A 14,152-nucleotide genomic window follows, 5' to 3' on the forward strand; every position below is an offset into this window, starting at 1 on the left:
CTCCTCTCCTCTCCTCTCCTCTCCTCTCCTCTCCTCTTTTTTCTGCCAGAAATACTTCTTTTAGGCTTTTATTTCATCTACAGCCTTTGGCTGGCATAGATTTTCTGGTTACATATCATTGGGTCCCGTAATTTGTCATAATGCTACTCAATGGCTTGTCAAAAAAATGTAAAGGAACATTGTCAAGGTTGTTAGGCCTCAAGTTTAACCTGCAATACTTTTGAGAAAAGAAGAAAAGATTGACATAAACTGTCCCCCAGAGCCTGAACATTCTCACTGCTTCCAAAAAGAAAGAGGCACTTGAGAAAAAGCCCTAAATGTTTCTTTGAGCAACACAGAAGCCAATGTGTTTATCTCTGAGGTTCTGCTTGTGAAAATCCTTCCGTGCTTTAGTCCTGCTTGTAGGAGAGCACTGAAAAAACAGGAAACTCACTGTGAAGTGGGCAAGGACAGGATTCGTTCCAGGTGTCCTGCTGGAGTGAAGCAGGCTGCAGAGACCCAGTAGAGTACAGAGAACTGTTATCATTTGAAGGGCACCTGCCTTCTTCAGCTTCTCAGAGTTGTCCCTTCCCAGCTCTTACAGCCCCTACCACATATTCATTTCTCAGTGCACTGTAGTTCTGTCCTAACGCATCAACCACTGCAGTACACGGAAGCTTGAGTTCTTGATTGACAAACCCAAAATGAACACTTTCTACCTTTGGGGTAGGAGATGAGGACATTTTATCTGCAAGTAAAAGGGACTGCCAAATGCTGTGCAGTAATACAAGACACCCAGCCACTTTTGCAAGAAGATGGAAGGAGTGGACTGGGTTGAAATCAGAACCATGGAAAGGGTGAGAGATTTATATAGAAAATTTCAGTTTAAATCCTTGTTTATATCCCTGGGAATAGGTTCCCCTCCTGGTTTTGGGCGAGCAAGCAGTCCTGAACTTGTGCATCCTTACACATAGGCATAGTAGAAGAAGGAATCTGCTAGTCCATCAACCTTTATTATATTTGATTGCACAGTATTTTGACAGTAATCTTGTACTGCTATGTGTCATGGTTTTTCTGTGTTATCAATTACAGTGACTACCTGCATGTTAACTCTGTGTAGAAGGTCAAGAGCCTCTGCTTTCTTTTAGAGGACTGATTGATGGTTTAGAAGAATACAGTTGGGTCATGCTAATACCTTAGGATGTCTGGAAGATGCAGAGTAAATAACAACATTGTTAGTCCCACCCCACCTGGGCAATAAGGATACTGAAGGCAACAGCAGTGAATATGAGTCAGTTGATATAGAAAATCAAAGCTGTTAGAAAGAATTGAAGGTCTGTAGAATGGGATGTCTAAGGATGACAAAAGAGGGATTTCATAAATTCATCAGCAATGCATTGTATTTGTGTAAAGAACGAATGGCTTGGGTTGGATGAGACGTTAAAGATCTGCTAGCTAAAATGCTTGACAAAGGAATGTGATAATAAATCTTGAATTCACAAAGAAAAAGCCAAAAATGCCTATTTGTAGGAAATAATTTTACCTTAAATTTGTACTTCTAATCAGCAGTTAAGTGACTGCTAAGAAGCTTCTACAGTGCTTTTAATTTATGTCCTTTGCACAACCAGATTGGAAGAGTCAGGAGTATTACAAAGTTGGCTTAGATGCTCTCCAATCGTCATTTAATTTTAGGGGATCTTGTAGCAGCGAGAATGGTTTAGAGAACTAGAATAAAATGGATGCTATGCTTACTATGCTATGCTTAAGAAAGGGATTCTGAAGAATCTGTCTATTATTTAATCTCGTACTGATCCTGGGCAAATTCATGGGAAAGCTGATACATGATATAATCAGAAAATAACTTCCAGTGATGGAGTAAGTAACAGAGTTATCTGAATGCCTCACAGGAGATTGTCAAGGGGTAACGAGGTCTGAGCAGTTTTTAATGCTGTGCTGTCACAAATATCTTTGAAGAACAAATATGTTGAGTTAGTCCTGCATGATAATAATGAATATAAAAATGATTTTTTTTTTTGAAAGTTTTACAAGTGCTAGAAAATGACCGATGTAATTTAAATTGAAAGTATTGAAATTGTGAACCTGTAATACTTCACCTCTCTAGGAATCTTTTACATCTTTTGGAGAAAATATTTGTAGCTGCTTCTCATGCTCTGCATGGATCCCTTCTCCTCCTCTTGGCTGTGTTCTCTCAGCAGTCTCATGTGTGCACAGACAGACTGAGCTTTTGTCTCCTGGGGCTTTCTCAGAGTCTTCACCTATGTGTGGCTTTGTACTCTCCATCCCAACTCAACACTGGTGCCATATGTGCTCAGGAGGCCAACCCAGTGTTGTAAGGTGCTCGTGACATGTACCTTCAGTGTCAATGCAACCAAGGAAGTGACATTTTTAGGTCCATGGTGTCACTGAAGTATGTGATCTGGGCTTCATCTCCATGTGTGGGCTGTGCTGTGAGTGTGGTGCACCATCTCTGGTGTTGTTCCTGGCCTTGGTTGGTCACCTATGACAAGTTTACACTGCCCAACCTCGTATCTCAGTCTTTTATCCTTGCCTTGATGCCATTACCCATGCAGCTCCATCCAGACACTAACAAGGATCGTTCCCTCATCTTTTCACTCTTCTGTTTTTTCTCAGTGAATGCTGACAAGACAGGTGCCCAGCTGAAGTGCCTCAACACCAGTGCACACAGCTTGGAAAACAAACAGGAGGAGCTGGAAGCTACTATTCTGCTAAAAGGCACAATATAGTTAGTGTCACTGAAAACCTGGTGGGATGATTCCCGTGATTAGAGTGTGGCTATCAATGACTACAAGCTGTTCAGAATGGGCAGGCAAGGAAGGAGAGGAGAGGCTGGCAAATCTTGAAGGAAGCTTTCCTCAGAGTGCAAGAGCTCTCCATCCCCAGGTGTAGCAAGTCAGGAGAGGTAAACAAGAGATCAGCATGGCTGAACTGGGACCTGCTGGTCAAACTGAAGAGCGAGAAGTAGATGCACAGGCAGTGGAAACAAGGGACAGGTAGCTTACCTTGTGTTGTGGTGGATGGCCCGTCCCTGGACGTTTTCAGGGTGAGGTTGGATCAGGTCTTGGCAACCTGCTCTAGCTGTGCATGTCCCTGTTCATTGCATCCAGGAGCATCCAGGAGACTGGATAACCTCTGGAGGTCCAACTCTAAGGATTCTATGATTCTATGCTCCTACAGTTGAATAGTAGTGGGCATCCTTTTTATTTTTAAATGAAAAGTTAAAACTTCTGGTTGCAGATTTGAAAAATGACAGAAGAATGGAAGCTCAGCACTTGGAGAGGTTTGATGCTTTTGAAAGACTTGCTTGATGAAGTACATTTGACTTATGCAGGAAGTAGGATGTCACTAACACGGCCAATGAGATAAAGCTGCTGCTGATAAACTGCTCATAAATACAAAGCTTCATTTGTTTCTCAAGAGAGGGAGAAAGCCCTGTCTCATACTGCCTCAAAAGAAGCCACATCCCTCTCCTGCCTGAGTGGGGAATGGGATTCACGGTCCCCAGCAGGCAATACAGTATTCCACTGCAACATAACAAGCAGTCTTGACAGCTCCCTATGATGCCGCAGTTCAGATTTTACCATCAAGAAAATCCATAAACTATACACAGCTTTCTGAAATCATTAACTCCTTAGTTGTATTGATGATTTCATTTTGGTGCCGCAGGAGCATGGCCTATCTGCCTAGCTGCAAGCTGTGGCTTATCGTTTTTATGATGCGTGGCAAGTAAGCTTGCCACGTGCTCCCTCCCCCCACCAAAAAAAAAATCCATTGCGTAAATTGATTTGGGGATCAGCCTTGATAAAATACCAGCATTCAGCCCCTCGCGACAGCGCGGCTGTATTGTTAGCTGTTCTTGATTATTTGGATGCTCCGGCAGAAGCTGCCACATCAGAGTTGGAGGTGTGCAGAGATTAACTGGTGTCTGTCCAACCATTTGTCATACAAATAACAGTGCCAGTAGAGTGAAATACTATAAATCACTTTTTCCCAGGATTGAAACCTTTTATCAGTTGTGTCAGTTTCATTATTCAATAAGCGATTAGTAACAGCCATTGTCATTTACCCATTTAGTAGTTAACAACTCAGATCTTCAGCTGGTGGGGAGGCATGTGACACCAGCATCTGATGTAAATGCAGGATTTAATATTTATCTTTCCGGACAAAATGCAGTTGTTACTCAGTGCTGCACTGGGGGGTGAAAGGCAGTGCCACTTAGACAGGAGTCTCTACATTTGGGTCTCTTCATTTGGTTTTGCTTTATCATGCTGTCACACGATTGTTGCTTATGCCCTGACAAAATGTGCAGTATTTAAAACATGCAAATACAAAATGGCACCCTCCTTTCTCAGACTTTAAAACTCTAATCGCAGCATCTCCCAAGGGATTGGGAAATTGCAAATACAGCTTCAGGAATAAGTCAAATTACAGAAATGTGATAACTTGTATGTAAGAGCCGCTGCAGGAATTAACCTTCATCTTGCTGGATTTGTTCAAAGCACTATCTGGGCAGTTGCTGGGTAATACCACACCAGGAGCATCTCCATTTTATTATTATTTTTATTTTTTTCACTTTTAAGTTAAAATGAACAGCTTTCTGTAAATCTGAAGATTCCAATCTAGTACAAGTAATAGTGGTGTTCTGCACATCATACCCTTGAAATCCAGATGCCATCCATGGAGAAGAGACAAAATGATAAATCTTCCATTGGGAAGAATTCTTCTGTTTCCAGAGCAAGTTTAAAATGGAAGAATCTTAATAGCTGCCTTCTCCCTAGCAAGCCTGGGTTGAGAGACCTGCCCAAAGAGACCTCTGTGTCCCGTTGTAGGTCAGTGTGGTAACCGCTGGTTGAACTGTCAGTTTTGAAAGTTAAGTTGGCAGGTGTATAAACTGTTTGTGAATGGTCTGAAGTTCTTTGTCCCATTGCCCATTTTGAGCTAGGAGCTTTGAGTTAGCAATTTAATTTTGTAGGTTTTGTCCCAAAATACAAATGATGATTAGATGTCCTGCTAGCAGGCCTAGATGCAGGCTTTGTGGTTGTGCTACGAGAGAGGAACTTTGCATGGAATTAACCCTCAGGTCATCCTCCTTGTAGGGCAGGGCCCGGATCTACGGGTCTGTATTTTCTAAATGAAGCCAGGTGAAGGGGGTTGAGTTGAAAGCTGTCTCTCGTGTCAGCGCAGTCAAAAGGGGAGCTGGTGACCTTCCTGTTTGAGCACAGGCATTCGTGTTTGTAGAGAAATAATCATTACAGATGGGCTGGTAGTTTGTAAGGAAAGACCTTGACACAATAAATCTCTCCAACTTGAATATCTCTAGTGAGGAATCCCTGTGCTAACATGAAAGGTTTCACCAGAAGCACAGTAACGTGCTAAACTATTAAATGCCTGACACTGACTCACGTTAGTTTTACTGGGTGGTGGGGTGTACTTCATGGGTACCCTTTTCTAACCTGTTATTTGCACAACTTGAAGTTGCTGAGCAAGATTTAGATCTCTAGCAGAGTTGTCTTGCCTCTGTTTTACTTAGGGTGCATACATAGACTATACCTAGGCTGTGTATCTAATGGCCCGTAGGAACTGATGTGAACAACGATTGCTTTTCAGAAGAGTGGTCTGCTTGTGAAACCTTACTGCAGACGTGTCTTTTATTCACGTTTTTATTTCCGTAGTGCCAACTTCTGTTTCATATCAGTGCGGGTGACACGGAGTAAATGTGATGAAAAGTTGTCCAATTGTAGGAGTTTAAATTGAGATTTCCATTCAATTCTGCAATTGCTTTAAATTCCAGAATAGCTAAAAGGTGGAACTCACACTATGACTCCAATGCCTAATCTGTCTTAATTTTACCTTAAAAGGTTTCTATGGACAACTTACATTCTTCCTATGATAACAGTGAATATAGTGGGAAGTCTCCCTTTTCATGTTAAGATCATTTTATTAAGAGCAGAAGGAAATAAATCCAAGATGAGCCATGAAAATATCAGTCCTTTGAGCAGAAACAGCTCTTCCTGTTGTTTTGTAACTGTTTTCTTGGCAGTAATTGCTTGGGCTATCAACAGAATGGGGCTTCTATGCAGTCAGAGAGGGAGAAGGGTGTAGAGCAGTGCATCTTTGTCTAATGGATTTAAATGCTGCTTGTTCGTCAGCCCCAGACAAGATCCTCATCTCCCTGTCCATAGATGAAACTGATGGTCCGAAGCAGGAATAAATCCATCCTGCCATAAAACCAGTGGTTCTCTATGGGGTAGGCAAGGGAGCATTTTCTCTTTCCACTGAGTCAATGCTGTGTCTAAGGAGCAGAAAGAGGATAGGCTGCTTGCAGACAGCTCGTGTTCCCCACATGTCCCACACTAGTTACAGGGGATTAATATGGACAGTAAACAGAAAACTGTCACGTGTCCTTAAAAATGACACAGATCAATGATGATTTTGACAAATAGCATTTTGTCAGGGTAATATTTTTGCATGCTCTCAGGTGCTTTATGTTCCTCTGCCGTTTTTAGCACAAAAACAAATGGAGGCAGCGAGACAAAGTGATTATCTCATCCCGTAATAAGTCAGCCTGCTTTGTGAAGTCAACCCAATTGGAGAAACTAACCTCAGAAATTGGTCGATCAAATGCTACAAGCAAAGTACTTGTTTTCCAGTATTGAAGCTGGTGGTCTAGTGATCACAGCCAAGCAATTATGGCCCTGTTAGATAGCATGAGTAGTAGTCATTAAATAATTATACCTTTGATTAGCTGCTTTAACTGTTCGTTGCCTTTGAAATATGATAGTATAATTTAAAGCTTTTATTAAAAGATAATTTTTCTAGGTGGTTGAAAAGGATTTTGTGTGTGTGTATAAAAGACCCATAATTTTCTGCTCAGATAATGAAAAACTGAGAAAAATGTTTCCAATTAACATTTACTTTTGTCGATTTGGATCTGGTATATTTATAGTGTATTGGAAATGCACTGAATAGTTTAGTTAGCCCTTTGCCTTCTGCAAAAGTTTCTGTAGAGCAATGCAGCAGAGTTAAATTAAAGACAAAGGAGAGAGAAGGAATTTAAAACATTTTTAGAAGCGTTTAATTAAAGTAACTTTCTTCCCTGCCATGAGTAAGAATATGAATGCGTTTCCATTTTTTTCCTTTATTTCAAATGCTCCACGCAGAAGCTAAGCCAAATGTAATGAAGTATTAATGTGAATGGAAGTATTGCTGTTAGAGCGTTTTGTGGCTTTAAAGCAGAGCACTGGAAAGGATTTTAATTTGGGAGGGGCCTAAAGTGGGTTAGTGGGATATGAGCTACTTCAACTTGGCATTTTCAGTCATTTCCATTGATGCCCATCAGCTTCCTTCTCTGAGTATCCTGGTTTCCAATTTAATACATTATAGGCGATTACTGTCAGATTTTGGCTTCTGTTTTTATAGAATAATAATGCAGTGGTTATATGTTCTGCATTTCAGCTCCATTTTGGGGTCCGTAGGGTAACGTGTCCTGTTAACATTGGTACAGAGGACAAACATTTGGAAACCTCAGAGTAGCGTTGAAGTGTTTAAAGGTGGTTTACTTCAAAAGCCTGATGTAACAGATCTGCTGTATGCAGCTCTGAGCACTTGTTAGTCAATACAGAAGAGCAGCATATATATTGATCCTTATGGTCATATAGAAACAAAACGCATAGAGATTATTTAACATTCTCTATGTTTTTGTACATATACCCTTTTTTTTTCCTAACCCTTTTTGGGGAGTTTTCATATTGCTGCTTCTATGCAGGATGAAGGAGGCTGCGTCAGGCCCCTTCACAGTTGAAGAAACAAGTTTAAGTAGTGTAAGAATCTCCTGGGCTGCACCTCAATGAAATAATTTCAGCCCTCTTATAAAAGAGTGTCATCTTGTTGAGCAAATTGCTGTTCTGCTGACCACCAAAAAGAAGGAAAGTCCCCAGTCTGCAGCCATACGGCTCCCAGTGACACCAGTCGTGGTGCAGAATGAGTTGAAAATGAGCCTGAGGAGGGCTGAAATGTGGAATTTCTCCCCCAGTGTGGTGGCAACTTTATGTAGATTGTCCTAGAGCTTATCCTTAAGTACCCCTCCAACACTCGGGTTTGCCTCTTACCCAGGACTTATATACCTCTGGTTTTCTAGGTAGATGTCACACGGGTATTGTATGTAAAAGCTCACCTGGCACAGGCTTTGGGAGAAGGTTTATCTTCATATATCTTCTCAGTCTTTATTGTTACACAATGAAAATAAACAAATGTCCTTAGGTGAATGAGCAGTGTTATTATTTTGTGCTTATGATGATGAGATATTCTGAGAAATGAGTGGCATGCTGACTCCATCCCCAGCCCCCTTCCTCCAGTGTAGGTGAAAAGATCCTATTATTTCTGATAATTGATGCTGAGGGCTGTGGCGTGCCTCATTTAATCAGCACTGTTCAGCACACTCCAGGGATGTAATTCATGCACACTTTAACATCCAACATGGCTGACAAGGCTTGGACACACAACCTAACGGCTACATCATTTTTTAATCAGCTATCTGAGGACTATTTATCTAATCAACAAAGAACTCTGTCACGTGGAGACCAGAGGTGACATTAACAAGTCTGTAGTTTCTCGGTACTGCGGTGGAGGAGGATTTGTAGGGTGAGACTGGAGATATTCAGAGTCTCCTCAGAACAAAAGCATATTTCTACTTAGCAGTGTGCACAAATAATTTATTTTGAGCAACTTGAAGGGGATTAATGTGGTGTTTAGGTGACTGGTATCTGAAGCATCCTTAGAAAATGGTACAGGTATTAAACAGATGGACCATCAGAGACACACATCAGTAATACAGTAGGTGCTTTTAGAAATAATGATGTCTGATCATAGGGTGGTAAACATATTTACTACAATACCTAACTAATCAAAATTAGATGGGAAAAGTAGATTCATTAACACAGTACAAATAGCATCTCTATTAAAGAAAGCAAACACTGAAATTTTGTCTGCAAGGGGTTGGTCACAGATGTAAAGTTATTGCCTGAACAAATATGAAGATGTGTGGTAATTGGGAGTCATTAAGCTTAATTGATTCCCAGTTACTCCGTATCTTAACAAAAGGCTGTTCCAAAGCCTAATTCTCTTCTTCATCTGCTGGCATGCCAGCTCTCTCTTTAAGATGTGCACACTTAAAACATACGTGTTCTAGCTCATTTTGCATGCAGCATGTTTGTTAAATAAGTATAATTCAGCTCACAAAATGAAATACTTGGAGTTGTCAGCAAATGGAGGATTGCCTGTGCCTCCAGGTACAGCTGGATGTCATCCCAGAGCTTTAGCTGAAATGGCAAACTGTTGCCACTGTTTCATCATCAGGATTGACTGTAATGGACGGAGACCCAACATGTCATCATATCCCACTAGTTTAAAGTCTTTTCTGTTTAGAGTCATTTTGTAAAGTTCTATTTCAATGCTATTTGGATGTTCAAAGGTCTGTTAAGCCATTAAATAGCCTGTATAGCTTCCACTTCAGTTGGTGTGGATTGTAAGGCAGTCCATGCCTTACAAACTGCAGTCATGAAGATAAGGACCTGGAAGACAAATAACAGAGTGGATTGCCTCTGGTCATCCACACTGAGTCCATCCAGTACCTACAGAGTCATAGCAAGGTCTTCATGGTACCCTTGCACTCTTATAGGCACAGATACCTTCTGTCCATTAGCAGTTTCCAAGCTGTAGCATTTCTTCACATTAAGGCACAGGTATCCTTGTCATGTTTGATTTGTTGAGGCTTTTCATAGAAAATTTTTATTGATTTTGAAGTCCAGCTTGTAGATCTGGAAGCTTTATGTCATTCCTGCAGCTGGTGAAACAGAAAGACGAACTGGTGGAGGTCATTTATTTTAAAAAAGAAGCTGGAAAAGCTTGTTTAGAACAACAACAACAAAAAAAGAATGGGAGTCCTGGTTGCCAAAATTTTAGAAGAGGCAAATGAATGATGGAAATTGAGCCCACCATTCATTTGCTGTAAAAATTAGGATTACAAGAAGAATGACACAAAAAGAAACACAAGCAATTGGAACTGACGTGTCTCTTTTGGTAGCATGTGGTTCTTTTACAGTGTGTGGAGATGATTCAACAACTGCTGACCTCTGTCCTACCTGGGAAGCAGTTCCTGCTATAAAAAATAAATGTCCATATGGCCCATTGTAACACTTGACACAGTCATGTAGAAGTGCATCATTCTTTCCTCCTCATAGATCAATGCAGTTGATTCTAGTCCCTTTATTGGTATACTCAAACTAGATGTCTGAGCGTGCCATATGAGTGACACATCAAGTCACAGATGGGGAAATGAGAGTAGCATCTCTGCAAGAGCTCAAGAAATCATTTTAAGCCTTCGTCATAAAACCACACGTCAGCCTCCAAGAGTCAAAGCTTTCCCATTTTTTTCTTTGTGATTTCTTCCTGTGGTAACTACTGGGAGGAGCTGTCAGGCGATGGCGTGCGCAGTTGGACGTTGCAACAGTTAAGGTGTTGTTTTGCAGCGTTGTTAAAAGCAGAGCTCGGAGTCACTGGGTGATGGATAATGACTTATTGTGCTAGTCCAGATTGAGAGTTTGGAAGCACAAATTAATTTGTCTGGCAAAGGTAAAAGCTTAATCTTGGTGATCTGCATTCTGGAGTTAATGAGCTTGGTGAAGATCAGAGTGCTCCCACTTCATGCCTACACGCTAGTTGGGATGGGGGAACACTTTGATTGCTGCTAGATGTTGTTTTGCTGTCGATGGTGAAGGCAGAGATCAGGGCAAGTGTCGATGTTAATCAGATTTTTCTCAAAACGTTATTAAAATCCATTAGTCATTCAGATTGTAGAAGTGTAGCATAGCAGGCGGAATACAAGCTGCAATTTCAGGACAAGGTGAATCAAACACCTAGTGTCTTCTGGGGCATAGGCACCTGCATTCTGGGTATTTGACATTTGAGAGAGGTATTTGGGTTTCTTTGGAACTCTTAACTAGGGATGCTTCTTGATATCTTTGTAAAGAAGGTAGGCTTCCAGAAAATAGAATCATAGAATCATAGAATGGCCTGGGTTGAAAAGGACCACAGTGATCATCTCGTTTCAACCCCCTGCTATGTGCAGGGTCACCAACCACCAGACCAGGCTGCCCAGAGCCACATCCAGCCTGGCCTTGAATGCCTGTAGGGATGGGGCATCCGCAACCTCCTTGGGCAACCTGTTCCAGTGCCTCACCACCTTCTGTGTGAAAAATCCTTCAACACATCAATCTACCATAAAGATCTTTCTAATTACAAAGCTTTTTTCTGTTAAATATTGAAGCATTTTTAATAGATTTTTATTGGAATCCAGTTTTGTCTTCCTTGGTTTTGTTTGTATATACGCATGTACATCACCAGAGCTGGCAACCAGAGCTTATGCTGAGCTAACTTTTGAACCTGAAAGTGAATCCAGACTGTATGGAACAGAATATTCTGGTATATAAGCCAATGACAGATCGAGCAAATAACAACATCTAGTGCCTGCTTAGGCCTTGTTTGTAGGCAGCAGAAATTTATAGTTAGGCTGTAATTCTGAAGGCAGTCAGGATAGGATGTCTGGGCCAGGCCCTGCTGGTCACACATACATCAATCACCCCACAGAAGCTGCATTTGGCACTATCCAAGCCCTAATGGTGATGATATTATTGAATTCTCAGAGATAGCAGAGCACCACAAGGAAGCAGGCTGAAGTCTAATCAGTGCTAAAGGACACACTGGGGTGTATCAGGACCTCAGCATCATTGAAAAAAGGGTCCATTCCTTTAAAAGGAGGAAAAAGGCATGACACTTAAAACATTAAAATGGATTATTTCATCAATAGGTTAATGGGAAACCAGGCTGCAAGTTCACTTCCTGCTTATATATCCATACCTGAACATGTGATTAAAATATGAAAAATGAAAACAGACTAGGAAAAGGTCTTTGTATACTGGAAACAGTCTTCCTTTTCTAAGCATGCCAAACATCGATTTTGCCTATTTATATGTAAATTTCTTTTTTTTTTTTTCAGGAAAAAACAAGGTTTCAGCTGGGAAATGGTGCCTCTCTGGTTGCTTGTTAAACATTTCTAAAACTGAAGGTTTTTCATATCGAAGGATGCGTATAATGAAAATATTTTTAGATTTGATGAACCTTAATTTGTACATAGATCTAGCGTACCCTTTCTTTGATGCAATGAGCAATGAGGCCCTGGCACGGGCTGCCTGGATTGCTGTGAATGCCCAGGGCCAGGTTGGATGGGGCTTTGGACAGCCTGGTTTGTGGGAACCAGACGTGCAGCCTGAGTTATCTGGGACATTAAAAAATATCTGTTAAATTTAGAAAGAAAATTCTGAAAATATTTTCTCGCACTGCTCACTATGCTATGTGATGTCCTGTGAGGATGAAGTATTCATGGGATCTTCTTCCAGATTTACCATGAGTTTCGTTGTAATAAGCTGAATTACAGTGGAGGAATGTTTAGGGAGAAAACATGGCTGATAAATTAATCATAACTTATCTGTAAGTGGCACTGTCCTTCTTAGAAGCCTCATATCTGAGCTCAGGGCTCTCTCCTGTCTGTGGGCAGAATTTCTTTACCAAGAGAGTGGTGAGGTGCTGGAACAGCTGCCCAGAGAATTGTGGATAGCACATCCCTGGAGGCGTTCAAGGCCAGATTGAATGGGGCCCTGGGCAGCCTGGTCTACTATTAGATATGCAGGTTGGCGGCCCTGCATGCGGCAGAGGGGTTGGAGCTTCATGTTCCATGAGATCCCTTCCAACCCAACCATTCTGTGACGATTCTATGATGAAGGTCCTTGCGAGCTGCTGAGAAGGAGATCTGGATATTCGTCCAGTTCTTGTTGGTCACAGAGATCTCTTCCTTGATGCTGCAGAACAGATTTTCCAAGGTGAGGTGACTGGAAGGCTTGTAGATGTATCACTTAGCAGATACGTCATTCCCTCCTTGTATGTGAGATGGCCCAGGGTAAAGGAGCAACTCATCTGGCTGATTCTCCTTCTTAAATAGCACCGTACTGCAGTTGTTTTGTCTGGTTATGTGTCCCTTGTACAAACACATTGTGCCTTTTTATTTCTGCTGCTCTTTTTGTCTGTTCCAATAGCAGGTCCATCTGGTCTTGCCAGACCTTGTCACCTTTTAGAGATTTAAAAATCATACCCAAGAAGGAAGAAGCCTTCCATACGGTGTGAGAATTTGAGAGGCTGTTTAGTCCTGTGTGCACTTTGTGTGTAGCTCTTCACACGTAACAGCCTTGTGTATTTTACTTCACGTGCTATTTTGATGTTTCTTTTCTCCCCTTTTTTCATATTTTTTTTTCCTTTTTCTTTTCCTTTTTCTTTATTTTTATTCTATTCTCTTTGTTTTCTCTCCCCCTTCTGCTCTCTGGATGCAGCCAAACGCAAAGCTTGGAAACTAAACCGTGTTGGTAGCCTGCGAAATATATACAGCAGCAGCAGCACCAACACTGAAGGTAACAAAACCACACGTTGTAGATGAACAACCCCTCTCTAACCTTTTTTTTACCCTGCTTCTCTGGAAGTTGTCCTCCTTGCGTCTCCCACCAAATGCAGGAATGGAAATCAAATTTGCCCAAAGCATGTGTGCTTTCATCTTATGTTTGCAGAGTCATTCCAGCGGTCTTTTCATCTTTTTGTTTGCCCATTTTATTTTACCATTCATGTTCCTTTCAGCTTACTTAAATTCTGACCTTTCCCTCTAGTCGTGGAGTGGTGATGTTTAAATTACTTCAAGAACCCATTTTCTTCCTTTATTTATTTCTTTATTTCCCCTTTCTACATGTGGCCACTCGATGTAATATTTCCAAAGTTATTACAGTTTTTAAAAGTGTTAGTATCAGGTGTAATGATCTGTAGCCTAATACAATGGTGTGCCGTGACATTTAAGCAACAGTCTTAATTTGTTTTGTGAAAGCGTTCTCCATAATGCTCTTTGCAGCTCTAATCCAAAGGCGAGACAGTGCCGGGTCATTTGCATGTGCTGCTCTTGCTTGTAAATTCTGTATATTGTTGTATTTCTAAAGGTCGTGCGGTGCCAAAGTTCACAAATTGACTTACGTTGCTCTTTTTTTTT

The 14,152-nt window shown here is 41.2% G+C and overlaps 1 protein-coding gene across 6 annotated transcripts in view; it reads left to right on the forward strand.

Moving 5' to 3' along the window:
• The window catches only part of AGAP1 (ArfGAP with GTPase domain, ankyrin repeat and PH domain 1), a 290,613-nt gene that overhangs the window by 223,935 nt on the left and 52,526 nt on the right, over positions 1-14,152 (forward strand). For 3 of the 6 annotated variants that reach the window (XM_010713235.3, XM_010713238.3, XM_010713237.3), the window contains one exon: positions 13,455-13,532. The exons of the other annotated variants lie outside the window; for them this stretch is intronic. In XM_010713235.3, coding sequence (XP_010711537.1) covers positions 13,455-13,532 — 78 coding nt within the window. The remainder of the gene's footprint in view (positions 1-13,454; positions 13,533-14,152) is intronic. 6 annotated transcript variants of the gene reach the window in all.

The sequence above is a fragment of the Meleagris gallopavo genome, chromosome 7 (assembly GCF_000146605.3).
Source record: "Meleagris gallopavo isolate NT-WF06-2002-E0010 breed Aviagen turkey brand Nicholas breeding stock chromosome 7, Turkey_5.1, whole genome shotgun sequence".
NCBI classification, from domain to species: domain Eukaryota; kingdom Metazoa; phylum Chordata; class Aves; order Galliformes; family Phasianidae; genus Meleagris; species Meleagris gallopavo.